The 25,485-nt window shown below is 44.0% G+C and overlaps 2 protein-coding genes across 3 annotated transcripts in view; one reads left to right on the top strand and one right to left on the bottom strand.

Annotated features, from left to right (window-relative positions):
- Positions 1 to 25,485, top strand: part of F2 (coagulation factor II, thrombin) — a 329,241-nt gene that overhangs the window by 85,807 nt on the left and 217,949 nt on the right. The window lies entirely within an intron of this gene.
- LRP4 (LDL receptor related protein 4) overlaps positions 1 to 25,485 on the bottom strand; it is an 83,335-nt gene that overhangs the window by 20,544 nt on the left and 37,306 nt on the right. For both annotated transcript variants that reach the window (XM_063398437.1, XM_063398438.1), the window contains exons 2-14: positions 21,945 to 22,091; positions 11,230 to 11,346; positions 9,532 to 9,645; positions 8,977 to 9,093; positions 6,435 to 6,563; positions 5,970 to 6,089; positions 5,714 to 5,839; positions 3,340 to 3,465; positions 2,757 to 2,891; positions 2,466 to 2,591; positions 1,215 to 1,445; positions 802 to 958; positions 238 to 455 (exon numbers count right to left, since the gene is read on the bottom strand). In XM_063398437.1, the coding sequence (XP_063254507.1) occupies positions 238 to 455; positions 802 to 958; positions 1,215 to 1,445; positions 2,466 to 2,591; positions 2,757 to 2,891; positions 3,340 to 3,465; positions 5,714 to 5,839; positions 5,970 to 6,089; positions 6,435 to 6,563; positions 8,977 to 9,093; positions 9,532 to 9,645; positions 11,230 to 11,346; positions 21,945 to 22,091 (1,863 nt within the window). The remainder of the gene's footprint in view (positions 1 to 237; positions 456 to 801; positions 959 to 1,214; positions 1,446 to 2,465; positions 2,592 to 2,756; positions 2,892 to 3,339; positions 3,466 to 5,713; positions 5,840 to 5,969; positions 6,090 to 6,434; positions 6,564 to 8,976; positions 9,094 to 9,531; positions 9,646 to 11,229; positions 11,347 to 21,944; positions 22,092 to 25,485) is intronic.

Below are 25,485 nucleotides of genomic sequence, written 5' to 3'. Positions count from 1 at the left end.
AGTGTTCCAGGTGGAGTCTCACAAGAGCAGAATCACCTCCCTCAACCTGCTTTTGATGCAACTATGGATGACTGGGCAGCAAACTCCATCCCTCAGTGGTGACAGAATTCATTCCACAGTGAAAGAATAGCAGACAAGCACAGATGCAGGAGGCAGGGTCTCAGCCTCAGATCAGCCCTGTGCTACTCTGTCGTCTTTATTGCAGAAAGCACTCCCTGGAGAAAGCCTGTTGCTTACCTTGGCTAATAACAGCCTTCCTATTGCGTCCATCAAGGTCAGCCCTCTCAATGACATGGTGTTTGGCATCCACCCAGTACATTCGATGCCCTGCATAGTCAATGGTCAGTCCATTGGGCCAGAAGAGGTGTGTGTCCGCAATGATGCGCCGGTTAGAGCCGTCCATGTTGGAGTACTCAATGCGGGGAGTGTTGCCCCAGTCAGTCCAGTAGATAGTACTGGAGGAGGCAGGGAGAGAGAGAGAAAACTTGTGGTCCACATACTGCACCCAGCATCATTGCCTATGGGGCCAACACGGTATCAGTCCTGTGACCTCGAGCACGACAGTGGGTCACAGCCATGGCAAAAGTGAAAATCAGCCTGCTGAAAGCTGAAGGGCCCAGAGCAGGATTAAGGCTCTGAAGGGTCTCAGCATTGCCAGGTTCCCCAAACTGTCAGTGCCAGCTGAAGCCTTGAATCCTGAGGTAACCCTTGTGACAAGAATGGGGTTTACAATGTTCAACGAGAAGCATGTACATGGAGAGCTCACAGGGTTTCCCCCTGGTTTCCTATGTTTTCACTCACCCCTCCATAGGATGTAGGGCAATTGCCCGGGGCTTCTCCAGGTTCTGCCACAAAAGCACTTTCCTGTGAGTGCCATCCAAGTTTGCTACCTCAATTCGAGATGTCCCAGAGTCTGTCCAGTATAATTTGTCATGGATCCAATCAATAGCAAGTCCACCTATGTACAAGACAGAATTAAGCACAGAATGAAAGCATGGATCTGCATACAAAAATAGTTCCTTTTCTCTGTCCACCTCAGAAGAGGCAGTTTCTTCTCCTGCCAGCCAAGATTAACTCCAGAGCAACACTCACCTCACACCCATTCCATCCAACCCATACCCTTCCTCAGGGAGCTGCACTCTGTTCTGAACGCTGGGTCCCCACTTTTCTCCACTCACCCACCCTACACTGTTGCCTTTTCTGTGATGACGCACCTGGGCTCTCCAGCCCTGTGGAAACCACCTCTTCCACATTGCTGCCATTCAGGTTGGCCCTCATGATGCGATCAAGTGTGACATCCGACCAGAACACCAGCTCCTTGCTGTGGTGGAAATCAAGGGCAATGGCATTTTCCAGGTTGTTCAGGAGCAGCGTATACTCAGAGCGATGAGGCAACACTTGTCGGATATCAATTCGATTGGCAAAGAGAAGCACGGGCTCTGGCCCTAAGAATATACAGGAAGACAGCATTGGAGTATTTGACAGCATTTCACTGGTCCTGCCTACCATTCCCTCTGCGCCAATACTAGAACAGAATTTTGCAGTACTGACAGCAGAAATCAACCCCCAAGTGCAAAACACTTCAGAGAGCTGTTTTTATATCCTCTATACACAGTCTTAACTCAAAGATGAGCAGTTTTAAACCTTCTCAGCAAGAAGCAATCATTCCAGGTCCTACCTAAGCCTGCCTCACCTCAGCCTCTGAAACTGTATCACTAGACAGCCACTTAGCAGCTGGACCAGAGTTTCTTTTTCCTATATGCATTTCCTACCCATGCAAACACACATGCTCTACTACACCTTCCATCACAGATAGGAGGACACAGCTGAAATCTGCCTCAGCCAGATATAAATTCAGCAGGTACTTCCACTACAAAAAACCATCCCCAAAATATCAACATCCTTTATGGATTCCACTAGGTAAATTCCTAATGAAATCTAAAGTCTTTAAGTGGAATTACTAATTCCTCAGCTCCTACATTAGAGGAGGGATAAAGAAGTGTCTAAATATCTTCAAAAAAATCCAGCGGATCTCCATACAGCAGCCATTCACAGCATTCAGGACTGGTGACCAGCATCGAGGGTCAAACCACAAGGAGGTGTGATAGAGCCTCACTCATCGGAAAGGCTAAGCCACTTCCTGAACAGAGACAGAAAGCTCTTTTTGTCCCAGCTTCTGAGTCACAAGGAATGACAAAGGACTAGGAAGAGAAGGCAAGTGCTGTCTCCCTGTCAGGGAAAGGAAACAGTGTATTACCTCTCTCCATAGTCAAAATCACACAAAATTTTCACAAGCATTTATCAACAGTGTGGGCATATCTAACACAAATCCAAGCACCTCCTTTCCTTCACATGTTCATTTAGTACACAGCACAATACTGCCAGTGAAGCACTGGAAACATAATTACGAGAACTGGACTAACTGATGCACACCAGTTTTGTTGTTAGGTTGATCTCCCCTTTACCTAGAGCTTTGCAGCTACGTTTGTCAGGTCGCAGTTCGTAGCCTTGCTCACACCAGCACTGGAAGCCTCCTTCACTGTTGGTACAGCCTTGGCTGCAGTAGCCTTCCTCAGCACACTCATTCACATCTGCATGTTACAGAGAAAGTTACCATTAGGTAGATCATCAACCAACCCAACAATCTCAGCAGATAGACTGCATCTGCTTTCATACTCTGTTTTTCACCCTATCATAGTCACCAACTTCAAACATACCAAAGCAACAGGGAGGAGGCTACTGCTCCAAAAACCCACCTTGGCACGATCGGCCATCTTCCAGGAGCCTGTAACCTGTGTGGCAGGTGCACTGCACCATCCCTCGTACCATCTGGCACTTCTGAGCACAGCCACCATTGTTGACATTGCAATTTTCCTCCCCTGTTCGTGGACCTGCAGAATAACACATGAAGATAACTGAGCTGAAACCACAAGACAGCTGCTCTTGCCTTCAGCTGTTAGGCAGCAGTCACCCTTCAAAGCAGGCTGAACAAGAGGGGGAGGACACAAGCTGTGCTGGAAGCTTCCTCTTTGTAGCCAGAGCTCTCCTCTGCAGGCCACAACTGAACAGGACAACAGAGCTCAGATTAACGTGTTTTTAGGGTTCAGTGTCTCTGCAGACAAATGGTGATACCTGAGATCATAATCTTTCCTCCATCATTCCTCATGTGCAGTCTTTAACTGGCAAAACCAACAAGGTTTTTTTCCTCAATCTTTAACTCACTCCCATTATCACAGCTCAGACTTTCTTTCCTACACACATTCTTCAGTAACACCAGATAGACTCCCACACATGAATGGGCCTCCATTTATGTCTAAGACTGAGCTAGGGAGGACTTACGGCAGTTTTGATGTGGGCTCTCATCACTGCCATCTCCACAATCATTTGCTCCATTGCACAGCTTCCTCTGGCCAATACAACGCCCATTCCCACACAGGAACTGGTCTGGGGCACACTGAGGGGTGCCTGCAATAGAAGAAGGGAAAAGTAGCACATCACAGCTTACTGATGGAACAATAGTCATGGTGAAGAAAATAATATACAGAACATTTTCTAAGATTTGTTACAAACTTTTCATATGAGCACAAATCTGTGACTTTCTCTTCCCTTGAATTCAGCTCATCTAGCACTCCTTACTGCTCTGCATATTTTTATGCTGATTTGGAGTTCTACAAACTCTCCACCAGTCCGAGTCCACTGTTGCTTTACTATAAAGTTCGTCTGACTAGTTTCTCTTAGAATGACTGCAAGGTCCTGGCTTAGCTCCCTTTGTGGTTCCAGAATCCACAACCCAACACAGCCTGTGCATAGGAGGAGTCAGTTCCTCACTTTAATAACCGGATCTGTCACACCAGCACAGCTATGGATCTTAAGCTTGCCTAGGAAGGAACATCTTGTCTAGCCCTAACTGCACTTTGATGGACTTGGAATGAGATTTACATGCATCCCTGAAATGTGAGCTCAGGCAACAGGATTTCATGTGACCTACATGCTTCAACTTCTGCTGTTGGCAAGGAGACCATACAGAATTCTTGCAAGCAAATTACTACTGTTTGTCGGGACTTTGCCAAACTGATTGTTTCTTCAGCAGTAACTGCACTGTCCTGTTGTCTCTTACTTCTTGAACCTCTTGAGCTGACTTGATTAGTGGTCCCTAAATCATCACCCTCTGATAATCTTATGAAGATAATAGGACAATATAGTTACCAGCAGAGAAACAATCAGATTGGCAGATTGCCTGTGAACAGTGTGGAAGAGTAGTGAGATTAACAAGTAGAGTTAAGAATTACAGACACACCAAGTGGGAACACAAAACCAGACCACATGCAGATTCACTCTTCAGAGCACAGGAATAACGTATATGAAGGATTCTGAAACTTTGACTTTGTTTGCCGTATCGAACATAAAGATCCTTACACTAGCTGATTGTATTTTAGGAATCTTCTCTATGGCAAATAAAAGTATATCTCTGCTTTAAAACCAAGAGGATTTTAACTCTTGCTACAGACATTGGGACACCACACTAAGTCACTTAGATGAGCCAGTACACGTCCTGGAAAAACTAGTTTAACTTTCACCATTGCCCTTTCACTGTCACCATGGACCTAATGTAGAACTGCACAACTAACCTTACAGTAACTATTCCTTGTGTTTGGTTTGATATGGAGATAGTGAATTTCATTGGCTCTGGAAGTTTGACTTGGTTTCTTTCAGTACCTCTAAATACCTTTATCATCAAGACAAGGAAACAGGGTTACCAGCTTGTCTTTAAGTACGATTGCTTTTTCCAGATCACCCCACTGATGCTCACAACAGCTGATCGAGAGCAGCTGCTCTCAAATGACTACAAAGTGTACCTCTCCAGGTCCTCTGAGCTCAGCTGTCCTTGTAGAACACCCACTCTCCGCTCCTCAATAGCCCCAAAACAAGAGGTACAGTTTCATAAATCCATTTTGTCACCCCTGAAATCACTGTTCAGAATACACTGATCCAGAAGGATCAGTACACAAAGCTGGTTTCCACTCACTACGATGAATTCATGGACCAGCACACTCTATTCCTCAACAAAGCCTATGGGCATCCTGAAGGCTTTAAGGAAAAGAGAAGGTTCTACACATTCCTTGAATCCTACTATAACACTAGAGTCTGTTGAAACCCTCCTCTCCATAACCACTATCATACAGAAGAATAGCAATATGTGAAATTAATACTAGAAAGAGTAACTCCTGAGCAAATATCTAAAGGGGAAGCTGACACACTTAATCCTCTAAAACAAGGGCTTCATTCTTCCCGTTCACTAAATGTACTTTTTGATTCCACTGCCTGCTAGAATTGTTCACAACTTCACAATGCAACAGGAAAGCTATCCAGAACTACCGAGAAGGCATAAGTTAATACAGTCCATGTGACAAAGGATTTGGCACATTATTGATGTTTCCAAATCTGAATGGAATTGTCCCAGAGCTCTGTAGTAATTCACAGTGTTGGGACAAGACAGGAGGATACCTGACCAGAAAACACCTTCACCTAAGTTAGTTTGTGCACACAGACCTGCACAAGCTGCCAAGCATATAAGACAGCCTGCAGGTCCCATTCTCTGAGAAAAACAGAAACTCTAGGCTGAACTCCCTGAAGCAATACAAAAGAGACTGCACTACCTACTACCATCAGGATGGAAACTTAATTAGCTATTAAGCAGCAAGGCAAGTCAAACCTGTGTTCTCACAGTTCTCCTCATCACTGTTGTCAGAGCAGTCATCTTCCCCATCACAACGCCAGGACAGACGGACACAGCGTCCTGACTTGCAGCGGAACTGGTCAGCTGTACACATAGACGTGGCTGAGGGTCCAAAAAAGGGACATTAGATGAGCAAAAAGGCTCAGAAGAGACCCAATTCCAAAGCTAACTGTCCCAAATGCTCTTTTGCATCCACAGAAACGGAATGCTTCCACCAGTTCCCAGCACTCACTGCAGTTCCTCTCATCTGACTGGTCATCACAGTCAAAGTCGCCATCACACCTCCAGCCAGCATTAATGCATAAGCCACTGTTGCACATGAACTCTCCAGAGCGACAAGGCTGGTGAGATGCTGCAGAGATGATAAAACACAGAAAGAGCAAACTCAGACCAGTGTAACAATCCCCAAAGCCTCTCAGTAACATCCTTACCCTCCATTATTAAGGAACTTGGTTCTGAGTAGATTTCTTCTGGAAACTGCAGCAATTCTTGTATGCAGAAGTGCACTGACTACACAGATCTCATCACTATTCTCATTTTCCAGAGTTAAACAAAACCCCTAATAATGAAGGAGTCAGCTTATGTGTGAACAATTAGATTGCTATCTACACTGTAAGCCCTTCTCCAGGCAATGCAAAATGCATTTAGGTTTGCAACTCTGATACTTGAACAAGGTCATCACCCTGCCCTAACTTACAGCAGTCAGATTCATCAGACCAGTCGCCACAGTCATCATCACCATCACAGTGGTAGATGTCCAAGATGCAGCGTCCATATGCACACTGGAACTCCTCCAAGCTGCAGGTGGCAGCTGGAACATCTGATGCTAACAAGGGAATCCAAGAAAAAAATATGTGAGGTGACAAGGCACAGTCCAGTTTAGAGGCAACCTTCTCAGTCCCATAATGAATTGGCAACTATTCATTGCTGCTTATCTCTGCATGATTTGTGTTACAGAGAGGAATGCTGATTTTGCTTCATTGAAAAGCAGGTTAAACTTATATATAAAGACACTCCTGCAGACAATCCAGTAAATACAATATTTTTAAAAGTTACATAGGGTAATAGGCTATAAAGATGGAACTTTTCAAGAGCTGTTAAATTCTAGAGAAGCAAAAAGATATGAAGGAAGAACTGATGGGAAAGCCTCAAAAAGGATCCAAGAGTGTCACCTTCCATGTTATGCTTGAAACACTATGTCTTAGTGACAAGAAAGTGTTTAAATTTTTTAATAAATCTGAAAAAAGGTAGATAGAAAAACAGAAAAACAATGAAACCTTAGGGATAGCTCCATATTAAGGACTGAGGCATGCCAGACTGCAAGGTTAAAGTAGGGAACAATTCCCTTAAAATTTTAACAAAAATAAGCACTTGAAGACCAAAGGGGGCAAGCAAGCAGCAGGATATCCAGGCCAGCACCTGACCTTTGAGGCTCTCTCCCTCCCTTTCCTCTCAAGCTCTGGCCAAAATAACCATGCCTATTCAGTAAGGAGCACTGCCAGAGAGATGACCCTGGGCAAAGCCAAACAAACTACTGGTCAAGGATTTGCCTACTGCTCTCTGTTCAACAGTACACTAAGTGGGAAGGCATGAAAAATATTTTGAGTCCCACACAACAGAATCTGACACCTCTTCTCATACTATCTGGAGAATGCACTCTACATATCAGATATACAAGTCTCCCAGCTGAGGAGTTCTGAATATAAATCTATGAAACAAAAAGGAAAAGAAAGACTGAAAAGAAAGAGTAGTCTAAAAAGTGAACACCACCTGCCTCTCTAACCTGAAGAAATGGGCATGCCTGAAGGCATGAATTAAGAGCTTTAATTCAGTGAGTGTCACTGGCTGGATATGAAAATGTGTGTTAATGTGTCCCTCACCAAAGGAGCCTGAGTGTTTCAGTTTCCTTGACAAAATGAAGTCAGTGACTTAAATTATCATATTGTGTGATTCAATTATAACACACACATCCCCAAAAGAAACAAAAATAATAAAACCCAGACAAAAGAGAAGAATGTAATCCCACCTTGTCCCAGATGAATGACAAGCATGACTGTAGTTAAGGAAAAGATGACAACCACATGGATGAAGATAAAAGAGCAGGAGGTAGCCAAACTGAACTTCTTAGCAAGTTACTTAAAATGTCTTATAGAGACAACTGCCAGCCAGAACTGGAATAGCATTTCAGCTCAGAGAAACAGGGACACCACTTCTGGGTGCCCCTGCACTCCCGCAGGAGGCAACACTGAAGCATCTCTCTTCCCCTCCTGAGGGTGTATTCATGGTCTTCGGTGAAGTGACAGGCAAGGGAACGAGGAAGGCAGAGAGCGAAAGGAGAGGGAGACAGGCTGGCTTCCTCTTAAAGTCCTTTCCTGGTTTAGAAATGTTTGCAGCCCCTGGCTTTCTGCCAACTCTCATTATCTGGAAAGATAAAAGACAACTCCCCCATGCATCCACTCCCCCTGCCCTTCAGGAGCTGGCGGCCCTCATCCCCCTCCCAGAGCCTTTTGAAGTTTTCTGCTATCTAGAACAAATTCTGCAAAATGCCTTTGAGAGCAGAGAGGGGGAAGGGACCACTGCAAGTTCCAGAGACATGGACAGTGCTCACAGACTCAGGAGAGAGGCAGTGTTGGTCAGAAAGGGACACACACTCCTGTCCCACTTGCTACATGCCTGTGAAGGTGAAGAAGGAAACAACTGTTGTGGCTTCTCATGCCCCAACACCACCCCCCTCCTTCAGCATCAGTCATTTATTGAGCAACATCCTGCAAAAAGCATTTAAGTAAAAAGAGACTGGGCAGGTAGGAGGTGTCTTCAGTGTGCAATACCTGAGGGTGCTTTCAATAAGCAGAGTACCTCTCCACTTGCAAAATTTCACTCCAGAATCCGACAAGAGGAAAAAGAAATGAGTGGTATTCTCGCCTTCCAGCTGCCCTTCAACTCCTCCAGTTTTACAGAGAGCTATATTCAGTAAAGCATAAACCTCCTGCTCTGACTCAAGGTCACAGCCATGGAAAGGAAGAGAAGCAGCAAGGCACAGATGAAGAATGCCTGTGAGGTTACACAAGAGAGACACCATTCTTTTGTGCCCTCTGGGGTAGGCAGCAGAAGGTAGCATAGCTGCCAGTACAGGCAGAACTAACTTGTTTTCTGATCTCTGCTGCAGAAAACATGCCAAAACCCAAGGCAAGAGCAGGTCCAAAGGGCTATTTCCTGCAATTCCAAAGGAAAGCACTTACGGCAATTCTCTTCATCTGAGCCATCCTTGCAGTCTGTGTCCCCATCGCAGAACCAGTGCTCAGCTATGCAGCTGCCATCGCTGCAACGGAACTCCTTCTCTGAGCACTTTCTCATATCTGCAGAGACAGCAATGCCAACAAAGCCTTGGTTTTTTTCAGAGTGGCCAGGAGAACACCACACCATCCTCCTGAAGCTCCCAGGACACCCACAAACAAGACTGCTCATTAAACCACACGTCCCCATGTCAGGCAGGGACTGAGCAAAACCATCATTGTTCACTGAACTGACACAGAGTGCTGGATTCAACAGGAATCCAAGGGGACTTCACAATGCCATGTCAAGGAATGAAAGGTCTCAAGTAATTTTTTTTTGTCTGGCAGGTAAGCTACATAGCCCAAAATCCTAAGCAGCCAGCCCTTGGAATGGAATATTTGACAAGTTCAGCCCAAGAAAATCAGCTGGGAGTCTTATCCGTGTTCAGGAACTCCTAGAACTGCACAGGCTGGACTCTGCACAACTCCCTTTAAAGGGAGGGCAGTATTTACATTACTCACCACACTGCTCATCACTGTTGTCCCCACAGTCATTGTCACCATCACAGTGCCACAGGCTGCGAATGCAGTATCCATTCTGACACGAGAACTCATCTTCCTCACACTCCCTTGGAGCTGCAGGGACAAAATGGGAATAAGGTGAAGGCAAGGCAAGAAGATTTAGCTTGCAGAACATCAAATGTGTGACATGTTACAAATCAAGCAACATCATCCTCCAAGGACACGGTGATGCTGGAGAGCTGATTCCCCTAACAAATACCAGGAGAGCCACTGGGAGATTTCTTGAGTGTCTCTTTTCTACTCTGTTCACACACCAACAATACAGCAGGCTCTAAAACTTGAGAACATAGGTTGAAGAAAATAGCTGGAACAGAGATGAAGCCACCCATTCTATGCTGGATGTATTATAGCACAGTCCCAAGCCAGACTCAAGGTAACCCTGCACAGAAAAAAGGTAATCCATGCCTCTTTTTAAATGAGTTAATAGTCCCTATCATTATCTAACAAATAACTGCTAGCAGTGTTGTATTTCCACCTTTTCAGAACAATGTCAAAGCTGTCTTCAAAGCAAAGGACATGTTCACTGAAGAGGGAGAGAGAAAATTTGAACTTCCTCTTCTGAACACCTCAGTCTTTGCAAACTCATTCCACTCTCCTTGCCAGTTTTCTAAGGAAGCTTGTCTGCAGACCAGTAAGGAAAGAAAAGGGACTGCAAATTTAGCACCCAAGGACTTCAGTCCAACAGACACCCTTCTGTGGTTACTGCTAGTCTGAATAACTCCCCACAAATTTCTCATGCACAGAACCTTGTCTTTCTCCTTTCATTAGTCTCCAGATCTTTTGATCACACCCTTCTCCACTGTTTTCTTAGATATGAGGGCATCTCAACCTTTTATGAAAAACAGAAAACCAGAGACCCAGATCTACATATCTTTTCCTTCATGAATATATTTTAATAGACTGGAAAATTGAGCTTAGTCTTGCATTCCAGAGCATCACACAGGATGTCAGCCCCTGAACTTTGCTTCCCAGTTCTTTGCCCAAAAAGGCAGGCAAAGATGAGGGATATACTGGTAAGAAAGTGAACTCATTTCCATGCATGCAGTGGACGTGGAACACTTTACAGTGAAGAGTTTTATTTCTACATTTCTTCAGATGGGGTTCTCCATCAGAGTCACTCTGGAACACCATGCACACAACTCTGTGTAGGCAGTACACCTACAGCACCACCCTCTCCTCAAGGAGCCCTCTTTGAAGGGACAGGATGCTGGTGGCAGGCCAGCACTGCAGGAAAGTCAGACAGTGGAACCTGAGGCCACAGGAAGTCAGCCAGACAGGCAGTTCAGTAGGATTTGGCAGGGGTTAGGTGTTTCCACTAACAGGGGAGGGCATGAAGCCCAGCTCAGGGAAGTGCTTCATGGGACATTAACTATCAAGGCTGTAGGGCATAAACGGTTCTACAGCTGGATGGAGAAGCATCCCCTCCCCCAAGACAGGCAGCTGAACAGCAAGCCAGGTGCCAAGGCAGCAGAGCTTACAGGTACACACCTCTGTCACGGGCAGAATACAGCTTATTACAAGCCAGAGGTCCAATTCAATGGATAGACCCTTACATGCCTCTAATCAAAAGGGTCAGCTTTCCCCAGTCGCAGCAGGCGGGCACTGCACCCACCCTCTTCCCTCAGGCAGGTGACTTACGGCAGTCCTGCTCATCGGAGTCATCCTCGCAGTCATTGTCTCCATCGCAGACCCACGACCGGCGGATACATTTTCCATTGTCACAGTGGAAGTCCAAGGGGGAGCAAGTGGGCAGCACTGAAAGAGCAAAGAAACACCTCATGGAGCTGCAGCCAGCTTCCTTCCTGAAAACAAAGCTCCTTCCCTCCTGAGGGAGCAGAACTAAATCTCTTAGAAACAAAAGACAAAATTTCAAGTCATCAGGAAGAGCTGTTCCTTAGAGGGCAGTCAGGGTAGGTCTGTACCTTGGCAGCCTCTCTTCCCCAGAGAAACACTGACCTTCCCACAATTAAGTAGCTGTCACAATTCCCTCACTGAGTTCCTTTTTCCTCTTTCATCCTTGAGCCTGCGGTCCTCCCATAAATGCATTTGTTTTATAACAAGCAAAATTAAACTATCAACATCTTTCCTGCATGCTTCCCAGGATGCGTCCATCCTGTTTCTATTACACAGCAAGTTCTTTAAGAGTGAGAACTATCAGAAGCAATGTTTTAACTTTACAAAGTAACATGCAACAGTGTGTTTCAGCATGGGGACTGTGTCGGGTTTTTTATCTAAGAAATCTGCAAGGAAAAGCTGAGAGGCAGGAATCCACTGCTGGGGATAATTTGCTGTATCTCAGGTATGGACAACAGAGTCCAAACCTTGCTCGAAGTTTCCATGCAGAAAGGATGGAAGAAGGGGACAGACAAGGGATGATTCTTGCCTATACAGGAGTGTCTGCAATGGAGTGGAACCACAAATCCACAGTGTCTGAAGAGGCCCGGAGCCACAAAGCTGGAATTCAAGGGGGAGCATCAGCCCTGTTCTTTCCCCCACAGATGAGAGGAACACTCAACCCCGAGAGGTTCATGCTTTCAAGTGCTGCCAGCTGTGGTAGGCAAGGGGCTGCACAAGCCTGCTCCTGACAGGTGTGTTCTCCAAAGAGCAGCATTCGCTTGGTGATGTGACGGGGTGAGGGCTAGAAAGGCTACTGCCTGAAACCCTTTCATCCCAGCCCAGCCTGCCGACAGCAACTCCCATCTGTCAGCAGGCAGGCCAGCCCTTCTCTGCTATGCTGCTACTCCCTTTCCTGCCAACACTATCCTGGAGGTGGGAGTGAGAGTGCAGGGAGGTGGGTAAAAAAGGAAGGTGAAGACAGCAGCCGCACAGAAAAGGAGGATGATTTAATGAGGAAAACAAATAGTCACATTTTCAGTTTTTCCAGCTTTCTCTCTGTTCCCCTTTGGCCCAGGACTGCTGCCAGTGTCCTGTTAAAGAAGCATGGATTATACATACTAAATCATTCACTGCTCTCCATAGCAAGTCCTCCAACATGTCTCACCAAGGGCCTGTCCTAAAAGCCCCTCTTTGTAATAATATATTAGGGCAGATAAAAGCATACTTTCTCTAACATCCATTTTTCTAACCACAAATTTGCATCATCCTCTCAGCTGTTCCTGTAGTGCGGCAGGCACCTCTTATCTGAGGACATCACTGCAGATGTAATTGCTCTCAAAATTCAAAGAATTTGGCACTGCCCTTGGGAAAAGGTCCTTCCCATCATGTCCAGGCTATCCCACGCAGATATCTATCCATCTCATATCCAGCTACTTCTAGGCCTTAGAGGGGTATGAAGGAGAAGAAAGCACAAAAATCTGTATTTTCCTTTTATAGGTTTGACAGCACCCTGATCTTCCAATAGCTGACCCCTTTCCTTACATCACACTTTCTCTGGGCTGTTGCAGCAAAATGAAGAAGGAGTTTCTGCTTCTTCCTCAAGGCAGGTAGAAGCAGAAAACTCTCCACTTTCCAAACTCTGCTTCCAAATATAACCAAATCATTTTTGGACTCAGATGATCAGTCCCACAGATCAGACCTCTCTCCCCCAAGCACAACTTCCAAACACCACACGCTGAGAAAACCTTCCCTGGCCTCAGCAGCAATTTCAGGACTAAGACCATCCTCCCAGCACATGCTTTAGCATGACTAATCACCAAAGGACTGCACAGGAGCCACCTGGAAGGGAATTTGCATGCTCGCTCTCCAGGGGAGAATTCTTCAGGCTCCCAGAGGGTTAAACCATTAGCGCTGGTTCAGAGCGGATACCATTATCCCACTGAACTGCTGCATCCCTTCACGAGCGACATAAAATGAAATTCCACCCCTACAGGGAGCAATTCAGCCAATTTCATACTCCCCCTAGATATAAAAATCAAGCTTCAAGCACAAGGGAAGAGAGCAAAACACAAATTGCCATATACAAAGGAGGACCAAATTCCCCAACCCAGCAGAGAGCAAGTGTGTGCTAGCACAGACAACACTGGGGTGGGGGCAGGGTGGGATTAAATCTCTTTCTGCAGGAGCTCTCCTTTAAAGGAGGAAGAAAAACCACAAACACACTTGAGACCCCCAAAATCCCAAACTAATGAATGAGGGCTGATGTCTCATAGAGCAGAGGAACTGTCAATGGGATCAGGGCAGGGATCCATATAAACTTGTAACCTGAATCTAATAATGGTCAGAAACAGACGCTTCAAATAAAAATGCAAGAAATTCTGGGAGCAGCTTTCACATGGGGGCAACCTCTTCCTAGCTCTGCCCTCCCAATCACTTCTTCCCACTAAAAAGCACACTGCTTACACACAAACCTGTTTCCTTCTATTTGTTCTAAGCACATCAGGCTCCAGTTCCACTGCACAGCCCTTTGCTCTAGGGCTGTTACTGATCAGCTCTTCTGTTGGCCATTTATTACTTCATATTTTGATGAATTTTAGTTCTATAGAGGTAAAGCTGAGGCCATATCACTAGCCCACAGCGAATGCTTAGTGCTGTTGTAAATATATCCAAAGCGTTTGGAAATTTGAAGTTAAGGGGAAATTCAAAAGTTAGGAGGTCACACTTAGGACACTCAAACAACCACCACTGTGTCTTGCTCTGACACAATGGAGCAGCTATACAATCTGATAAGTGTATTGCTTTTACTTAGATAATTTTAAAAGCTATAGTCAGAAGACAGGTACAGGCAATACAAATGAAGCAGCAAGAACTCTTTTCACTGACAGAGGTGGAACAAGACCTCTCCCTCTTGTTGGAGGATTAGCATCAAGAAGACTAGAAACTGAATCCCCATATTCTCATCCCAGCTTGCTATTGATGCATGATCCTGGGACAGTTCTGCCTCTTTAGCCCCTTCTCCAACCTCTCAAATGAAGGATGTTTATTATTTTCTGAAACAGCTACAAGTCCTTCATAGGATCACTTCCACTGATAAGAAAGCAATCATAGGTGGTAGCAACATGCTCTCACCAGTATGCACAGCAGGATTAGGCCGTGCCAAACAGTAAACACAGTTAAGCCTCAACCCCCCTTCTCTGCTCAGTTCCAGCCTGATCTCTCCGTATCAATGCAAAGAAACAATATTTTCCTAAAAGGGATGAGCAAAGGCAAGTCCCAGGATGGAGCTGAAGGCAGGCAAATGCCCAGACAGACAGACATTAACTTGCCTCCCCAGGCAGAGCCAGAGGCAGGATGGGGAGCAAATCCAGAGAAGGGTAGCCAGTGGAAGAACTAGGCTGGGCAGCAACAGCCAAAGAGAGCACATCTGTCAACTGACAGTGAGCAATACAAAAAGGCCTTTGAACTTCCAACCATTTCCCTGAGCTCATCCCTCTGCATGGTCACACTGGACATCATCCAATGTTTCAGCAAAGCTAGGTCTATCATAAGCCTGCTATTCCTCCCCCTCTCCCAACTCCTATTACACAGGACACTCTTTTATTGCCAAGCAGGAGAAGGGGGAGGGTGGGCAAAAAGGGAAGTTTATAAGGTGAAACGCAGACTGAATCACGTCCCACTGTCCTTTGAACACTTTATCCCTGTTGCCTGTGGTGAGCAGGTTGCTTTGTACCCAAGGACAGCAAGCAACTGGTGTTCAGAGTTCTGGAACACAGAGAGGCTTGAACAATACTGGCTGCTTAATTAGAAAAACTCTCATTCACGTGAAGAACGAGAAGTTAATTTTAAAAATAAATACAACCAAAACGAAAAATCATGCTACCTACATCAGAATAGTGCAGCCTGACCCCCAGCTATGTTCATACTCATGCATGTGTATAAACACACACGTACCCACAGACAGATCTGTTTGCTGAGGTCTGCAGGCAAAAGGTCCAGGGACAAAAAAAGAGGAGGCTAGTCCAATCTCACAAAGAAAAATGAGAAATTGCATTTCACTAACTAACATGTTGGAAAATCTAGTTCCAGAATAACATAAAATGTTCTTACACTGCTGAACTGTATTGATGTTGCCGGTCAAAAGAAAAAAAAAAAAAAGAAAATTAAAAGACTATCAGCATCCAATCTTTCACAGCCCTTTGATCACAAGCACTCTGCCTGAGGGGGCATTGCATTAATTCTGATGCCTTTTAAAGGAAACACACATACTCCAGGCCCAATAACATTACAAATTTGCAGATAAAGAACTGGTGTGTTTTCACCGGAATATTAAATTTAGAAGCAAAGCTTCACCTGAGCCATTGCATCTGAGCTCAATACTCATGATTAAAGTGAATGGCAGAAGGAAAATTATTCTTTCGAAGTTTCCATTAATTTTAATAGAAGACCTCTGATATTTTTATTTTAACCTCACCTTAAAAATTTTTGTTGTGGGACTGATGCACAGGTTATACTGATAGTCCTGCCTGGCAAGGAAGAGACCCTCTAGTGGGCTTGAACGAGCTGTAGCTCAACAGGAACTGTGTAAATTTCTCCATGAGATGGGAACAACAGATCACTTTCAGTAATCTTTCAGGTAAAAGAAGTAGATTTTTCTTCAGTCCCTTCAAATGAAGAAGTGTTGTACAACAGTGCATGGAGCGAAGCAAGCAAGTCTGTGTCCCGAAAAGTAACACATTTACTTAAGTTAATTAAGTACGATACAGATCCAAAATTCAGAGCAAAAGGCTCATCTGGGGGGATGGTTACGGGGAGATTTGGTGTATCTTATGAGAAACAGAACTATTTATCAGCCCTCAGGCCCAGTTTGCTCAGTTGTCCGTTCACCCTTGCCACAGGAAGTGAGGCTCACTGACACGACGCAGCACTTCAAAGGGCGCAGGAGGGCAGAATGAAAACCATTCCTCTGCTTGCATGCGGCTTTCGTTAGGGACAGGCCAAGGCAGTCTCTGCTGGCACGAGGCAGGAAGGAGCTGAGCCACGCTGTGCATGTGCAGCGAGGGCTTCCCAGCCAGACACTGTCAGCAAGCCAGAGAGCTGACACCACACCAAGTCTACGGAGCTGGCATGACAGCTGCCAGGTGGCTTATTGCTATTATTACTGCAGGACTCTGGCTTGTAAACATGATCCAGGGCAGGAAGCAAACATGTCACGGAATAATTGGCTTCCATCACTGCAGGGCTTCAAATCTGCAAGGAGAACAGTGTCTGTCACAGGTAAGCAGAGGCAGGGCTTTCCCAAAACCAATGGAAAATACCTATGGAGAGGCAGACATCCCAAGGACATGAATACAAATGTGAAGTGCCTGGGGTGTGCAGAAACAGTTAAAAAAAAATTAGTGCAACTGACTCAAGAAGTGGTAATTTGTTTTATAGTGTGCAACACAGTATTAAAAAAAAAAAAGAACCAAAATAAAACACACCATATTTTAGGAATTTCTCTCAAAATTCAATATATCTCTCAGAAGCAGTGTTTCCCATGTCTGCTCCTGGTTTTTGTAGTTCGAACTCCACTTGCTACCATGTATCTTGCCTTTTTTTTACACCACACACTGCATTTCAAACAGTTATTCTTTAACCAAAATGACAGATTACCAATTCAAGGGTAGCAAATTGCATTAATACAGAATTTAGCAAACTCCAATCAACTACTCAAGCATATATGCAGTACTGAATAGACACAGGTGCAAGACTGAATCTTGATTTGCTAAAGTAACTTTCACCTTAACCCCCAGCCTGTTTGACTCTTTTGCTTTATTAAGAGTTCAGTAGTCCATTGTCTTCCCACTTTCCTCTCCTCTTCCCAAGGAAGTAGAGAGAACTCATTCTTCTTGTTGAATTGGCTTACAGTATACATATGAGCATATGATACACTGAAGAAAAGTACACCTTAAAAAGGTATGGTTGCAGCTTTATTTCTCTGGATAGTTTGGACATTCACAGGAGAAAAAAAATCTTGCAACTCTAGTTGGGACATTCACAGGAGAAAAAAGAAAATCCTGCAACTCTAAAACTAGCTTGCAGCAGACCAGTGGAAAGGTAGGATTCCTTGCAAACACATCTGTTCACTCTTCCAATCAGAGACATCTACTTGATATTATAATTCCTGCCTGTAAAATTCAGAGCTGCACACTGATATAATTGCTGGAAAAGAATATCAATAGCTTTAGCATCTCAGAAGACTCCATATAAAGTAGTTGCAGACTAAGGTTCATAAGTCAGAAAAAACAACTGGGCCCACTCTGGAGTGAAGACTACCCCCATGTTTTTTCAGGAATTTGTTAAGTAGGCTTTTATCTGGGGCTCGCTGGATGACTTTATCAGAGCAATGCAAATCTTTAGCTCAGTATTTGTATTAAAAGAAATTTAGTAATTTCAGTCAATAAATAAAACCTTAAATCAAGTTCAAAACAGAGAAGCTCAAAATTTCACTCTAACCAGGAAACTTCATGCATGTCACAGACAAACAGCCAGGGAAGGAAAGAAAAATTAGTGAACCAACTGTTCTCATGTACTATGTGCATCACTGCTGATTCACGAGAAGCTTAAATTGATTTAAAGTTCAAGTTGCTGTTCCAAGGGGCTCAAGCCCTACCCCTGCTCTTGCACTCTTGCTGCCCTGTTCATGCTTGGCACAGCCAGCAAGCAGAGCAAATGGAAGGTTCACCCCACAAATGAGTGCACCTTCCAAAGGCTCCTGTATGCCAAGCAGAAGGGAGGGATTCAGCAAGCAAGCTGCTCTGGCAAAAAGGTTTGGTGCTATAATAACTAAGCAAGACAGGGAACAGCCCTGACAAACAGACAGACATCTACCACAAACCTACGCTGTAGAGCTGATCTAATTCTTACAAGCTAAGAATAGTATCATACTTGGATTCATAATGAGCAGCCACTCAGAGCAAGATACAACAGGCTTAAAGGAGTAAGTGTTCCTCGGGCTCCTCCACTTCAACCTTGCATGTGCTGAAGTCTTGCACTTAAGCAATGGGGTGAAGGATGCTATAGAAATGTTAACTTTTATTTTTGCTGTTTTCTTTCCCCTAAATTGCACTTCAAGTAAGGCTGGCTGTCAGCTGAAAAAGTTCTCTTTGTATCTATTCTACCAGGATGCAATATTTAAAAAGGCAGCTCCTATTTTAGTCCTTCCCCTTGAATCACTTTACTACTCTGTATAAATGGAGCTCCTTTTCTCCCTTCCATCTTGTCAAACCTACTGTCCTTCTCTGTACATGCTAGCTTTTCTCTGCCACTAAATTGCAGAGACCTACAGCACAAGTTTTATCCTGAATAAGATCACAGAATCACCAGGGTTGGAAAAGAGCCTCAAAACCATCTAGTCCAACAGTCAACCAATACTTCCCCCAAGCCATATTTTCAAGTGCCACATCCAGACACTCTCAGACGCTTCCAGAGACCACAACTCCACCATCTCCCTGGGCAAATTATTCCAACACTTCATCATTCTTTCAGCAAAAAGTTCTTTTCTATTGTCTGTACCTTGCCTGATGCAGCTTAAGGCCATTTGCTCTCATCCTTTCACTTGAGACATGGTAGAAGAGACCAACTCCCACCTCACTACAGCCTCCTTTCAGGTAGTTGTAGAGGGCAATGAGGTCTCTCTAGCCTTCTTTGCTCCAGGCTAAACCCCAGGTCCCTCAGCTACTTCTTCCAGGACATGTTTTCTAAACCCTTCACCAGCTCCATTGCTTCTCTGGACACACTCCAGCACCTCAGTGTCCCTCTTGCAGCAAGGGGCCCAAAACAGGACATAGAACTTGAGGTGCAGCCTCATCAGTGCCAGGACAGGGAGACAATCCCTGCCCTGGTCCTGCTGGCCACACTGCTGCTGATACAGGCCAGGATGGCATTGGCCTTCTTGGCCACCTGGGTGCTGCTGGCTCATGTTCAGCTGATATTGTCCAGCACCCCCAGGTCCTTTTCTGCTGCGCAGCTTTTCCAGCCTGCAATGCTGCCTTGGGGTTGTTGTGACCCACAGGCAGGACCTGACACTTCACCTTGTCAAACCTTGCACAATTGGTCTCAGGCCATGGACCCAGCCTTTTCCTCATCCACTGGCTGGGTCATCTTGTCACAGAAGGAGATCAAGTTGGTCAAGCAGGACCTGCGTTTTGTGAAACCATATTGTCTGGGCCTGATCCCCGGTTGTTCTGCACATGTTGCATGATGGCACTGGCATGATCTGCTCAATGACCATCCCGGTACCGAGGGCAGGCTGACAGGCCTTTAGTTCCCTGGACAATCCTTCCAACTCTTCTTGTAGGTGGGTGTTTTATTTGCCAGTCTCCATTCAACTGGAACTTCTCTGGTAATTCAAGACTGCTGCTAAATGACTAAAAGTAGTTGGCAAGTTCTTTCATCCTCATTACTTTTAGGTGCATCCCATCTGGGCTCATAGACTTGTGGGTTTTTAATTTGTGTAGCAGGTCACTAACTACTTCCTTCTGGATTATGGGGCTTCACTCAGCCATCTGTCACTAAGTTCCAGCTCAAGGAACAGGGTATCCTGAGGACAACTGGTTTTGACATTAAAGACTAAGGCAAAGAAGGCATGAAGTCACTCAGCCTTTTTCTCATTTCCCTGACACTATGTTACCTCTACATTCAGCTAAGGGTGAAGATTCTCCTCAGCCCTCCTTTTGCTGCCAATGTATTTATAGAAATTTTTTGTTGTTGTCTTAACTGCAGTGCCCAACCTTCTTAGAAACTGTAGATTAAAACAGGCAGAAGCCAAGCCCAGTTCCCACATTCTCTGCATCACTTTATATTCTGTCTCTTATATGCCTACCCTTATTTTATATTCTTCCCAACCTCCACTGCCTTAGAATATCAGCAGATTGCTCACACTTCAGTACTGCTTCCTAGTTTGCACAGCTTCCATTCAAATAGATACAGGCCAGATCTCCTTATTGTATCTCCTTAACATATTATATCTTACTTGCAAGACCAAAAGGTTCCTCCCTTTCAGGCCACAGAAGGAGAGACATGATGCATCAGTAGATGCCAAGAGCAGAAGAAAGTAGCATGAAATTAAATGCTCTTCCTCAAAACACAAATTTTGCCTCTACTTGTAATACAAAGACTTCCCAAAAAAGAGGTGGCATATTCATCTTTAACAGACCTTAATGGATTATACATCCATAAACTTGTCAGATTGCTGTTTGAGAATGTTTGAGGTTGCAGAATCCATGTTTTTTGGCAAGAAGATTCACAGTTTAAGCATATGTTGTATGAAGCAACCTCCTGCTGGCTCCTATGTATGATCTTATCTTTCCTGCCCCAAGTGCTACCATGCCTGCTTAGCTTGAAATTTTTGGTGCTGGAAGTTGTTAAATTACAAAGAAAATCATATCAAGAATTATCACTTCTTTAAGTCATTACTGAGCCCACAAAAACAAAAGTTAAAATAATCCCACTACCATCCCCGAATCTCCTCGCCTAATTGCAAAAAAACCCCAAAATTACAAAAAAAGGAATTTTCTTCTGTGCTTAGTAAAAAGCCAGTAAAACCAGCTTAGCAATTGGATATGCCTTTTCTCCCCAATACTCAAGGTCTGCCACGTTGCTCAACGTTTGCAAAATTTTAAGAAACAAGAATTGAGAAGGAAGGAAATTTTCAAGAAGCTGGGTTGACATCTCCTAGTTTAAGGAAGAAGAGATTCTTTAAGACAATTTTTAAAAGAATGTTGACAGGAGCTTAAATTTTCAGCTCTAGGGCAACTTTTAGGTAGGGAGTTTCATGACACCAGACTTTTTTTTTCACTCTTCAATTCTACCATGCTCTGTGGAATCCAAAGAGATGAGGTAAAAAAGGAATTTACTTGTGTTCCCATGGAAAGAGGCTTTCTCTATTCATCTCCATCATGCTACACCCACTCAAAGTGACATTTCACATCAGTTCTCACCTAGCTGGGCTCAGCTACACAGATGCCAACACCATGCAGAGACACAGTACCTGCAAGGTAAGGTCTCTCAGCAAATCCCAAGGCCAATGAATGTTATTTCAGTTTGATTCCCTCTCTTCACATGGCAGCCAGGATACAAGCTAGAATGTAACTTAAGAGGGCAGACAATACGCCTCTTCACACTGTTTTTTTTCCATTAATATTTACAGCAAAATCATACAATTTAATTCAGAGATAGTGCTTTTGCAAGAGTGGAAAAATGCGAGCTACTTTTCTCTGTCCCTCCTCTCCCTCTAACATAATCATGTCCAACCAGCACCTAAAACCAGCTGCAAAAAAAGCCAAAGTTGGGCTTTCACTGCATTTCATATCAGTGGACAATGGCTCTGTTAGACTCCCAGTCAGTCAAAAGTACACCATCTACAATCAAAAACTTTTGTCATACAAATGGTAGGATGTGCCTGTGAAACAGGGAAGCACCTGCAGAGAAAAAGACACTCAATTTTCCCAAACATAAGCCAAGGATGGTATTCTTACTGCAGCCATCTTCATCACTGTGGTCCCCACAGTCATTGTCTCCATCACATTGCCACTGAGCAGGGATGCACGTGCATTCACCAAAAGCACTGACAGCACACGTAAAGTGATTACGTCCACAGGAGCACTCAGTGCTACTTGTAACACCTGTAAAGGAAGAAAAAAAGAAAGCTGTTTTGAAGAGATCCCATCTCTTTTAGAGTAAACATTAAATACAAAGTGACATAAATTTTTCTCTGTGTACACACGAGTGTGTACAAACAAATCCTTGACAGCAAAGGAAAATATTCACCCTCCTGAAATTGGAGATCAATTTTGCACTTTCTTGGAAAAGGGCTCTTAGAAGGACACAGTCAAATGCAACCTGCCAGAAAGAGACTTGGGAATCAGCTGAAAAATAACTCAGCACTAATCACAAACATTCAAGGAATGCCAGGTACCAGAACACCCCTTTTATTTTACAAACTCAGTCTTCTCCCAGACCACAGTGTTGCTGCTGCTCTTCATTTAGATATGACACCACAATACAAAGCAAATTCTCTGAAGGAGAATCCTTGCTATTTGTAGGGTCATCTCCAAACCCCAAACTTCTCAGATGCAAACCTTTGGCATGTCACTATTTTATACATTTCAGACTCCAGTGAAGTTGGAAAATAATCTTTTATTATTTACCTGTAAACATTAAACTGTTACATTAGGCTGTGCATAACTGACATTTATAAGAGCAAGAGGATTTTCCGTTTTACAAACTGACCAAAAAAATGCAGTCTAAATGATAATATATTAACCTGATAAGAAAATTTTTTCCAGCCTTAAAGTTAGCCTAAGGACCTCCCAGGCCTCCTTCCCCATCTTCAGAACAATACTCTAACACAACTCTTGACTCTCATCCCCGTGCAAATGCAAATATTTATGATATTATCCCACACTTCCTCTTAAAAAAATCTCTGCCTTGAGAAAGAACAGGCTATAACACCCTTCCCAAAAGAAAAAGGTCATGCCTGAACTTCTGTCTGACATTATCTAGTCAATCTATATAATCAATATCACTGTTAAACAAATGATTACTCTATCAATCATCAACTCCCTCACGCTAGTGTGGTTGGATTTTTTTGCATGGTTCCTTCTTTCTCCAATTCAAACAAACATAAAGCTCTTAGATTAAACAATAGATCATAAGGAAAGAATTACAGAGAAGTACCTGGCCCAAGTGGTAATCACATACACACTGAACTATTTTCAGGCTTTTTGATTTCATTGATCTCATTCACACGTCTAGTATACCTGTGATAAACCATAAACTGTATCAATCTAAGTAAAAAAAAAATCCCACACAAGCCTCATAATTTCCTTATTTTTCATTCTAATTGAGAAAAGCAATATCTGCAAGATTGATGTAATACTTCTGCAACTCTTTCAACAGCAGAATTCCCTCCAGTGAAGACATCCACTTGTGCAAGTAAAGCAAAGATTTAACTTCAGAGGGGATGCACTTCCTTGAAAAGGATCACATTATGTTTCCTCTGCACAAAACTGGCTGGAGAGGTTTCTGCCAGCCTCAACTGCCTGCTTGCAAATGCTACACTGCAGGTTGCAAAGCCTTAACTACAGACTATTTTCCATGCTGAACTGCACCCAACAAATTGGTGGTGGGATTTCTATTCAGTCTGTACTGGGCGTAAAAATCCTTTTATTCTTTCACTCATGTCCATTACAAGTTACCTTTGAAAGGTTTAGTACAAAACAATACATCTCAAGGTATAGAGATCTGCATACAACAGAAAAGCAGCAATCACCTGGTGTAATGAGGGATAAAGACTAAAAAATCAGGAGGTGAATAAGGAATGAAAGAGGGCAGAGTGGTCAGATCTTCAGAGGACTTACCAGGTATGGCCAGGGCAATGGCTGGCTTGAAAGGACAGCAAGTGGGTGATGTAGCCAGAAGGCAAAAAAAGCAACAGACATTGCTAAGGAAAAGCAATTCATCATCTACGCAAAAATTTCAGACTAGTAGAAATAAACTAAGGGAAATTCAGAAGAACCACAACCACCCACAAAAATCAAACAGGTTTCTTCAAACCAACAACACAGAGAATTCAGGACAAATTATCTTCTGCTGTCACCTACAACCTTTTAAAAAGGCAGAACTAGTTGTATATTGTAGCCAAAGTAGCTGCTGTTTAAACTACCTTTTCCAAAGCAATTTTCTACCATTATCCTCATCAAAACACTCATTTCAGCTACTGTTAGCTCCAGTACCCCTTTCTGCTGGATTACACAAGACCACTATCATTTAGGTTGGAAAAGATCTCTAAGGTCACCAAGTCTAACCATTTAACTCAATACTGCCAGGTCCACCATTAAACCATATCTGAGTGCCACATCCATACACCTTTTAAATACCTCCAGAAACGGAGACTCTACCATTCCCTGGGCAGCCCATCCTCCAGTGTTGACAAACCTTTGGATGAAGAAATTTTGCCTAATATCTAATCTGAACCTCCTCTGGCACTACTTGAGGCCATTTCTGCTCGTCCTGTCACTTTGTACCTGGGAGAAAACACACCTACTTCCCTACAACCTCCTTTCAAATAGTTGTGGAGAGTGGTAAGAGTCTCCCCTCTGAGCCTCCTTTTCTCCAGGCTAAACAACCCTAGCTCCTTCAGCCCCTACTCTGAAGACTTGATCTTTAATCCTTTCACCAGCTTTTCTGGCCTTCCCCATGAGCAGCATGGAGGCACAGCTCTGCAACAGCAAAGAAAGAATTAGTGCAGCTGTCCCAGTCTGCAAAGTGTAACTTAATCTGCTGTATTGTCAAACACACAGTTCTCTTCACAGTTGCTACTAATATTAGGTTATATATAAGCACACACATATTAAATCTGTTCTTCTCACCTCATTAAAGTCGCTTGTTCCATCACCTCTGCTCTGCTATTTTACCATGCTACTGAAACTGTTGGAAGCTGAAGGACACGTTGTGACCTAGATACCAACACTCTGTCATATGCACTAGCTGGTGCCTGTAGTGCTGCTATGTAAGCATACTTTGCTTAACTATTTCGAATTACAACATTTGCAGATCTAATGGTTTGTGATTTGTGACCTTTAGGGGAACTAACCTTCTAGTCACTATAAATCGTGATCTACCCTGGTTTTGCACTTGTCAAGTAATGCACAGGATTGTTGGGAAAACAGACCAATTTCACCCTGTGAACAGTTTCAGAAGCAACCCTGGATGGCTAGTCTTTCCCAGGAAAAAGAACCAGGAGAATAAAAGCTGGCACACCTGAAGGCAGCAGGAATTTTCTCAATGATTTCAGTGTGGGTAGTATTTCACCTTTGGTGTCTTATGATTACTTCCCAGTGCTCAGAGCTCCAGTGACACTACCCTGTAACTGTATCTGTAACAGGAGAGGGTCAGGAAGGATAAAGATGAGAAGCATGTTTTTTCCAACTCTAAGCGGAAGTGGTGCACTTGGTGTGAGAAGCCTTACCAGAAGATCTACCCTCTCACCTCCAACTCTCATTAAACGCTGGGAGC

This window comes from Prinia subflava, chromosome 5 (assembly GCF_021018805.1).
Source record: "Prinia subflava isolate CZ2003 ecotype Zambia chromosome 5, Cam_Psub_1.2, whole genome shotgun sequence".
Taxonomy (NCBI): Eukaryota; Metazoa; Chordata; class Aves; order Passeriformes; family Cisticolidae; genus Prinia; species Prinia subflava.
The sequence above is the reverse complement of the archived record's forward strand: the minus strand, read 5'-3'. Positions and strand labels throughout refer to the sequence as shown.